The sequence below is a fragment of the Phragmites australis genome, chromosome 9 (genome assembly GCF_958298935.1).
Source record: "Phragmites australis chromosome 9, lpPhrAust1.1, whole genome shotgun sequence".
NCBI classification, from domain to species: Eukaryota; Viridiplantae; Streptophyta; class Magnoliopsida; order Poales; family Poaceae; genus Phragmites; species Phragmites australis.
Genome location: NC_084929.1, coordinates 27,873,377 through 27,882,572, shown reverse-complemented (window position 1 = coordinate 27,882,572; position 9,196 = coordinate 27,873,377). Strand labels below are relative to the sequence as shown.

Below are 9,196 nucleotides of genomic sequence, written 5' to 3'. Positions count from 1 at the left end.
GATCGAAATTTCGGTCAAATTTTATGAATTTCGATAAAAAAGACCAAAAATAGTGAATTTAGGTCTTTTCACAGTTGAACGAAAAAAATGAAAAACGAAGTTGAAATCCTTGATGTTAGCTACCTAAACAGATTCGGCTAGGCGTGATTTTGAAATTGGGCCAATCTTTAATTTGCCTAGGCCTGGCTCAGCAGGACGTGTGTCAAGATTGTATTAGATGGCCCAATCCACTAGTGAGTAGCATGCACGTTGCATACAAGTTGGTACCCAATGGGCCCCAAGTCTCCACCCAGCCAGAGTCCCAGACCGTCGCCACCGGCCGGCCGGCCGCCGCATTTGCCGTGACCTCGTCGTTCCGGTGCACGGAGCCTGTCACTTGTGCGTCCATGCACGTCGTGGCGCGCCATGCAATGTGCCGCCTAAATCAGACCGACCAAACTCTTCGTCATCTCCGTGCCATCCCCCCGCACGTCCATGATCCATCAGTAGGAAGCACAGTGGAATACAGTATCATGTCGCCAAGCACCGCGCTCGCACTTCTCCGCGGAAGAAACCCAGCGACCTTGGCACCGAAGCTAGCCCCGAAGCCGCTATCCACGCTCGCCTCCTGTGTCCCGTCGGTGGAAGGCGACGATCTCCGTGACTCTCCCGGTGCTCGCCAGGCGTTCGACGAAATTCCCGGCCGGGACGCCGCGGCGGGCTCCGACCGCGTCCTCTTCGACTACGCGCGGCGCGGGCTGGTCCGTCAGGCGCTGGACCACTTCTTGGACGTGCACCGCCGCCGGGGCGGGCGCGTCGGCGCCGCCATGCTGTCGTGCGTCCTCAAAGTCTGCGGGTCGGTACCGGACAGAGGTCTCGGGGAGCAGCTGCACTGCCTGTGCGTCAGGTACGGGTATGATCGGGGCGACGTCAGCGTCGGCACGTCTCTCGTAGACATGTACATGAAGTGCTGCGGCGTCGATGACGGGAGGAAGGTGTTCGAGGGGATGCCTGAGAGGAATATCGTCACGTGGACGTCGTTGCTCACCGGGTACGTCCAGGCCGGGGCACACTCGAATGTCATGGTGCTCTTCTTCAGGATGCGCGCCGAGGGGATCTGGCCCAATCCATTCACTTTTACGAGTGTTCTCTCCGCAGTGGCAAGCCAAGGCGCACCCGATTTTGGGCGGCGCGTGCATGCTCAATCAGTTAAGTTTGGATGCCGCTCGACTGTGTTTGTGTGCAACTCTCTGATGAACATGTATGCAAAGTGCGGACTAGTTGAAGAAGCCAGGACTCTGTTTTCTGGGATGGAGACCAGGGACAGGGTGTCGTGGAACACATTGATGGCGGGCCTTTTGTTGAACGGGTGCGAACTGGAAGCCCTGCAGCTGTTCCATGATTCACGAGCTAGTATAGCCAAGCTTACACAGTCTACCTACTCTACAGTGATCAAATTATGCGCAAATCTCAAACAGCTTGGCATGGTACGACAACTCCACAGCTGTGTTTTGAAACACGGGTTCCATTCGGATGGCAATGTAATGACAGGCCTCATGGATGCCTACAGCAAATGTGGTGAACTGGACAATGCCTTAAACATATTTTTGTTGATGCCAGGATCCCAGAGTGTTGTTTCATGGACTGCTATGATTAGTGGGTGCATTCAGAATGGCGATACACCTCTTGCTGCTGCTCTTTTTAGCAGAATGAGAGAAGACGGTGTTGCTCCAAATGAGTTCACCTACTCGGCAATGCTGACAACATCACTGGCCAGCTTGACTCTGCAGATTCATGCTCAGGTTATCAAGACAAACTACCAGTGCTCACCAACGGTTGGAACTGCACTTCTGGCCTCTTACTCTAAGCTTCGCAGCACTGAAGAAGCCCTATCTATATTCAAAACAATTGACCAAAAGGATGTTGTTGCATGGTCTGCAATGTTAACTTGCTATGCCCAAGCTGGTGACTGTGATGGTGCGACAAATGTATTCATCAAGATGGTCATGCTAGGAGTGAAGCCAAATGAGTTCACAATCTCTAGTGCCATTGATGCTTGTGCTAGTCCAACAGCGGGTGTTGACCTGGGTAGGCAGTTCCATGCTGTTTCGATCAAGTACAGATACAAGGATGCAATCTGTGTGAGCAGCGCACTTGTCAGCATGTACGCAAGGAAAGGGAGCATTGAGAGTGCTCAGAGTGTCTTTGAGAGGCAAACAGATAGAGACTTGGTGTCATGGAACTCAATGATATCAGGGTATGCACAGCATGGTTACAGCAAAAAGGCCCTTGATATATTTCGGCAGATGGAAACTGAGGGCATGGAGATGGATGGCGTCACATTCCTTGCAGTGATCATGGGATGCACTCATGCTGGTCTTGTCGGAGAAGGCCAGCGATACTTTGATTCGATGGTCAGAGAACACAATATCAGTCCAACCATGGAGCATTATGCGTGCATGGTGGATCTCTATAGCCGTGCAGGCAAGCTGGATGAGACAATAAGCCTTATAGGAGGCATGCCATTCCCAGCAGGTCCAATGGTGTGGCGCACATTGCTAGGTGCTTGTAGAGTTCACAAGAATGTTGAGCTTGGGAAGTTGGCTGCAGAGAAGCTGCTATCACTTGAGCCACTTGACTCGGCTACATACGTGCTTCTCTCCAACATTTATTCGGCTGCAGGTAAGTGGGAAGAGAGGGATGAAGTGAGGAAGCTCATGGACACTAGAAAGGTGAAGAAAGAAGCTGGATGCAGCTGGATTCAGATCAAGAACAAAGTTCATTCCTTTATAGCTTCGGACAAGTCACATCCTTTATCTGACCAGATATATGCAAAGCTCAAGGCATTGACAGCTAGGTTGAAGCAAAAAGGTTATTGTCCTGACACAAGCTTTGTGCTTCATGACATGGCAGAAGAGCAGAAAGAAGCTATGCTGGCTATGCATAGCGAGCGGCTAGCCCTCGCCTTTGGCTTGATAGCCACCCCACCAGGGACACCCCTTCAAATTGTCAAAAATCTGCGGGTGTGTGGGGACTGCCACACGGTGATCAAGATGGTCTCTGAAATCGAGGATAGGGAGATTATAATGCGGGATTGCAGCAGGTTCCACCACTTCAATTTGGGGGTCTGTTCCTGTGGAGATTTCTGGTGAACAGGGTCAGAATAACTTGACTGTGGATACAATACTCTGGCAATGCCATCTTTGAACAATATCACCTGTACTAAATGTTCTTTTAGCAATATGCTTGAAATATGTATGGTTAGACGATTATTTACAATCAGGATTTGGGAAACCGGTGAGAACCGGCCTCCCGGTATTCTGAACGTTGGCCTGGTTCACCCCCTGAATTCTCATATCTGATTGCAGATTCTGTTGGAATGCGTTTGTGTTGGGCCGTGGAAATACCTAACAGCGATGGACTCACGGGTACCACTAAAACAACGGGACGGTGTTCCTTGAGCCGGGACGGGACAGTGGCGGAGGCGAGGCCTTTTCTGGTGTAAAGGCTTCTACGGGTCCCCCGGGTAGCTTCGCTTTGCCGCATGGGGGAGCGTGGGACTACTCCCCAACAGTATGTTGCTATTCAGTTTCAAACTACTAATGATTATTACTAGCATGTTTTAAAACTGTTTACATTGAAAACCAGTCGAGAACTAGGTGAAAACCGAAGCTTTCCAGTCTGCAACCCCTGGTTCAAGTACTCTGCATATGTTCTGATAGATTTGGTAATCTATCCGTCGCCTGGAGGTTACTTGGCGCCTTGACAGGTGTTATCTTCTTACACAACATCTATTCGTTGCCTGGCAGTTACTTGAGCGCCTAACAGGTGTGATCTTCTTCCCGATGTTTTCTTTTCTGCCAGTCCGAATTGGCACCATCCGTTTCCTCACTTGCAAGTTGTTCATACTGAGTTGCTGTTTCTGTCGTACTTGCAGCTGTCTCATCATGTGAAGAACTCTCGCTTCATAGATAACAGGGAAAAAGGTATATCAGGTTTGAGTAACTTGAGTGCCTTTTATATGAATGCTTTGAGAAAGTTGAATTCAACATACTTCAGCGAGTAGATAATCAATCCAATGGCTACAACTGCAAATGCTATATAGTAGAGCCAATTTACAAATGGGTTGCACATAATTAGTGTCAGCACAATAGTAGAGCCGAAATGTCTTTGACCAAACATTCAGAATTGGAAAAAATTTACCTGCTGATGATAGATGAAAATTCGAATGGCAACCGCCCAAACGTCAGTTGTTAAGAGTGGGAGATTAAACATGGTTGCTCCACTCATCTGCATGAGGTTCATCAGAAAACTAAGTTACTTTACACTGCTAAATGACAATGGAAGAGCCAGCTGAACTAGTATTATAATCTACAGAACCAATTGATTATATCATCTTTTTTCTTTCGTTTCCAACATGCACTTTTTTCTCCCTAGGAAGTAGATCTGAATTGGTTCAAGAAACTTAACCTTAAGTACAAAAGAACTAATGGTGCTGAACACAAAAGATGCTACTGCATATCCTATGAAGAGACCAATCTGGAACAATGGAAAAGCGGGGGTGAGTTTACTTTCTGAGGAAATCAAACAGGTGTATGGCATATTTAACAGTTTTATGGTTGGTTAACAAATATAGTTTGGTTACCATTGTTTGAGACCAACTGATAGCCTCCAAATTCTTCGTCTCAAGAAGAGATCTGTAGTTTATGATAGTTAATAGGGTAACATGAAACTTCATGGGTATAGACCCAACTTCTTTTGTTCCAACAAATAGCGGTGATGATTGAACTGATAAAATAAAATAAAATAAAAGGCAAGTCTATAGTTGAGCATAATCAATAGACCATGCTAGTTTTCAGTAAGAATTAATCTGATATCATGGAAAGGATACATCTGAAGTCCAGTGATAAGTATCCCAAATATTCCAAGCATTGCAAGGAATTCGGTTCTGTCTTTCTTCTTGACACAGTATTCTTATGCATCAAAGGATTCTTGTTATAGATCATGAGAAATCGGCAAGTATATTGGCAATGCCAGAAGTTATGGAATGCCATCGCTACCCCCCCCCCCCCCAACACACACATTACTAAATGCAATACAAAATGTGGCAGCAATGATAAGGGCATCCCCCAAAAGTGGTCTTTTACTTGCGTCATCTGCAGGAAAAAATGAGCTATTCTTGAGATTTTAATATTATGAATTTATCTATACTTTGCTTTGGAGTTCGAAACTATATATGCTGTTCTTCAGGTTCATTAACGTTAATTTTGATCCCAAGACACTAAACAGTGTTTTCTTGCAATCCTCCTTAAGTTCTGTTACATTAAACATATGTATTAAAAATGGGTCTTTTGGATAAATCTATTAAGAAACCAAGTTAAAATGTGTCTTGGTTTATCGTTTGGGATGAGTGATTGATAATGTATGGCTTTGGTTGAGTGTCCATCTGATTTCAAATGCATAGTTATTTATGCGATGATCGAACTTATTCAACCAAAGTAGCAAAGAATTGGAGATTATGTCCTTGTCTCGGTGCAGGAAGTTTACACTCACCGGATAGTCCGGTGTGAGGGTGTTTGACCTCACCGGATAGTTTGGTGTGTGGCAATTATGAACACCAGAGTTTTTTTAGCGCAGAAGCAGAGAAAAATTCATTCACCGAAAGGTCCGGTGTGGGTGAGAGTGAGCACCAGATCAATTCTTACAGAGAAAGATTTTTGGCGCTAAATTTGGAGAGAGCGTCGGATGGTTCGGTGTTGGCAATGGGTGCACACCGGACTAATTTTCTAGAAGGGCTGAAATGTGTGTACAAGAGTAGTTGTACTCATCGGATGGTTCGGTGTTGGCAGTGTGATCACCAGAAGTGGAATGCAAACCGGGCTCCAGTATAATTGTACTCACCGGATGGTCTGGTGTTGCACTGGTGTGAACGACGGACTATCCGATGTTCATATTTTTGTTACGTCTGATCTTTTTCAACTTGATTTTGATTTGGACTAACATGTGATGATATTATATGGTTCTGGAGATGTATTTTTGATTGTCTAATAATGTGCAGATGTTGGATACAATTTGACAGTTGACGGCGGATGATCAGGGTCAAACGGGGTGCTTGGTGCCGGACGATCAAGGAGGCCGGACGGAGCCAAGAGTGATCCTAACTGTACATATGGAGGTCAAGCAAAAGGATGAGGTGAAGAATAAAGACGGCGTATTGACAAAGTCAAGCAAAAGGGATGCCTGTGCAAGTGACAAGACGGTCTGAGGGATCAGGAGTGGGAGAGACTTGCCGGCGGTCAACATTGCAAGATGGAGGATGCACGTCAACATCATAAGACTTTCTTGTGGTCAAAACAAGCAGCTGTGAGTCATGCCTTGATAAGCTTGCGAGTCGGTTTTCCGTTTGGCCACAAAACCAAGCGGATGGGGTGCACGTGGCATCATCGTGAAGCTTGCATCGAGGCGAAGTTAAGTCGTGAAGGCGTCACGATCGTCCGATGGATGAAGAAAAAATAGACCAAAATACCCCTAGTGGTAGGTAGGAATGTACTACAAGATAGATGTATTTTATGAACAGTCAAAGAAACTTAGGGGTCAAATTTTATAGGCTATAAATGGAGGGGTATGACTGGTTGGGGAGGTGTCCCTTGAGCTATCTATATGATAGCCTTATGCTAGTGTTTTAGAGGAGAAGAAGATGAGTGTTTAGCATATGTAATAAGTGAGAGTTTTGAGAGATAAATCTTTGTAATCCGTTTAAAATAGGGCTGACCTTTTTGAGTAATGAAGTTTATATTTTTGCATATGCTTGAATTCTCCTCCTTTCTAGTTTCCCTCTATTGGTTCCCTTGCAAGTTTGTAAGTTTTTCGGTTTTCGATTATGTTTTTCGTTTTAGTTTTTGGGCTAAAATTTCAGCACCTTGTGAGGTCATCTTTTTGATGCTAGTGGCATAAAATTCGCATACACACGCTTACATGATAGAGCCTTGAATTCTCTTGCATCTAGGCAATCAACTTGGAGAGTTTCGTTACTCGGTGCTCATGTTTTCTTGTTTCTTTGCAAGTTGTGATCTTTCGAGTGCTAAGACACATGCATTAATCTTAAATAGAATCTATGATTCATATATCATCCGTGTAGTCATGTTGCTTCAATTTTTTCCTGTTAAAATTTCTCTCTATTTTTGCTTTTACTTGAGTTTGAGGTGCATTGGTTGATCCAAATAGGAGAAAATCATTAATTTCGCAAGAAATTTATTGATGCATTTATTCACTCCTCTAGTTGCCAATCTCGTTCCTACATCTATTATCATGAATTCTTTAAGCTGTAACTAGCGTTCTGACCAGCTACCTTCTTACCTTGCTCATTTGGATAGTTTGAATCTGAGAGGAGTACCAGGGTAAGTCCTGCCATACAAGTCCCTGCTCCTACAAATTGCCAGAAAGAGTATCTTGCAAATTGCCTAGTGCATGACCCATGGAATGGTCCAACAGACCAACAAGTTTACGCTGGTGATGTATGAGCAGTGCTATGCCTTGATAGCTGCAACACAAGTGTCATAACGATGACACATTTGGATAAATTTCTTCTTGAACGAGATAAATATTTACGGTTCTTTTTCTTTAATATATATATATTTCATGGGAAGCTATTGCCTATTGCCAATCGGTGGTTCATCGTTCGAACTGTATCCTGTATGGTTTACTCACCAAGATAGTTTCCCTGCACATCAGTAAAGACCAGGGCTAGGTACCAATACCATGGTTTCTGGAAGACAGGTAAACCATTCAGTGAGTTATGAGTCAGAGAACTTCTCGAAGTCCATGCTTACGCTGCTATGCTTACAACTTAAAAGCAACTTTTGTTGTCGATGCAGGAGAATCGTTCCATAAACTAGGGCTAAATGCAGGTATGATGTGAATGATTGTGTGAGTGGTACATCAGCTCTTGCAAGTGAGGAGTACAGGTACGTTTAGCTCTACTAAATATGAATAGGGCATTTGGAAATAAGACCATTGTTTAGGTAGTCGTTCGCTCTATGATCGCCGAGACTGCCAGACATGTTGACACATGAGGCGAAGGCCATGCACTTAGCCCTGAGATGTAGTTTGCTATTGAGGATCGGCTATGGAGAAGCTATCACCAGTTTGCAGCAGTGGTTGATCCTCTCTATCCTCACTCACTAGCGATTTAATATCGTGGACCTTATTCTTTGTGATATTGAGGATGCCATTGTATAAGGGATGTCTGTGGCCAGACAACAACCATATGCTCACTTTATTTCACATTTGCTTGCTCACGCGATCAGGTATCCCGAGTTTCTTAAGGCATACGAGGACACCTCTACTCAGTTCTAGGAGTATATCCCTAGTGCTCCCACAGACAAACGCCATGGTCACCATGCCATGGTTCACGCTCAGGAGCAGATCCTAGTTGGAGAGAGGGAGAGAGAAGTAGCTGAGGACCAGGTCCTTGCAGAGGCTGAGGCAGGGCTCCCTTATGCCCTCTTTGACATAGACAGCGATAGTGACTCAGACTCAGAGGACGTCCAGTACTTCCCTCCAGTCACTAGGTCTCACGACGCCAAGGTAGGAGGTTCTTCTCAGGATGTCCCGCAGACTACAGTTCCACTCTCTTCAGCACCTGAGATGACTCCTTCACTCCTACTGCTCCGTCGTTAGAGATGACACTCCTTTTTCAGCAGATGCAGTAGCAATAGATGATGATGCAGCAACAGATGACAAATCAGGTAGAGATGCAAGCGAAGCTTCAGGCTGATATGCTTCACCAGCAGGAGCAGCAGATGGTGCTCATGAAGTCACTCCAGTAGTAGTAGGCCATGTTTGCAGCGCTTCAGATAGACAGGGAGAACAACGCTTAGATGTTCTTATTTCTACTTCAGCATATAGGTCTTCAGTTGCCAGCTGCACCTATAGCACTAGCTCCAGCCCTGAGTTCTCTCCTAGGTAGTGTTGGTGGTCTCTTGAGTACTCCGGCGTCAGGCTTCCCTCTTTCAGCACTTTTTAGCACCAGAGTCTTCTCTCTACCTGTCGGGACTTCTCAGAGGCCAATTCTTCCTTCATTGTCATCACCTCTAACCACTGGATCTCTCAGCTTTGAGGACTCTCCATAGCTGACCGTCCCTGATCAGCACCACCCAATCGAGCCATCTTCTATCATACAGCTAGCTTTTGACGAGCTTGAGGCTACTCTTTAGCA

The 9,196-nt window shown here is 45.5% G+C and overlaps 1 protein-coding gene and 1 pseudogene across 1 annotated transcript; one reads left to right on the top strand and one right to left on the bottom strand.

Moving 5' to 3' along the window:
- The first annotated feature begins 271 nt into the window (after positions 1 to 271).
- Positions 272 to 3,305, top strand: LOC133928973 (pentatricopeptide repeat-containing protein At2g27610). The gene has a single exon (XM_062375525.1). It carries the CDS (start codon positions 387 to 389, stop codon positions 3,129 to 3,131), a length of 2,745 nt encoding a protein of 914 aa, XP_062231509.1. The 5' UTR covers positions 272 to 386; the 3' UTR covers positions 3,132 to 3,305.
- A 495-nt stretch (positions 3,306 to 3,800) lies between these two features.
- On the bottom strand, positions 3,801 to 8,370 carry LOC133928114 (uncharacterized; annotated as a pseudogene).
- Between the last annotated feature and the right edge of the window lie 826 nt (positions 8,371 to 9,196).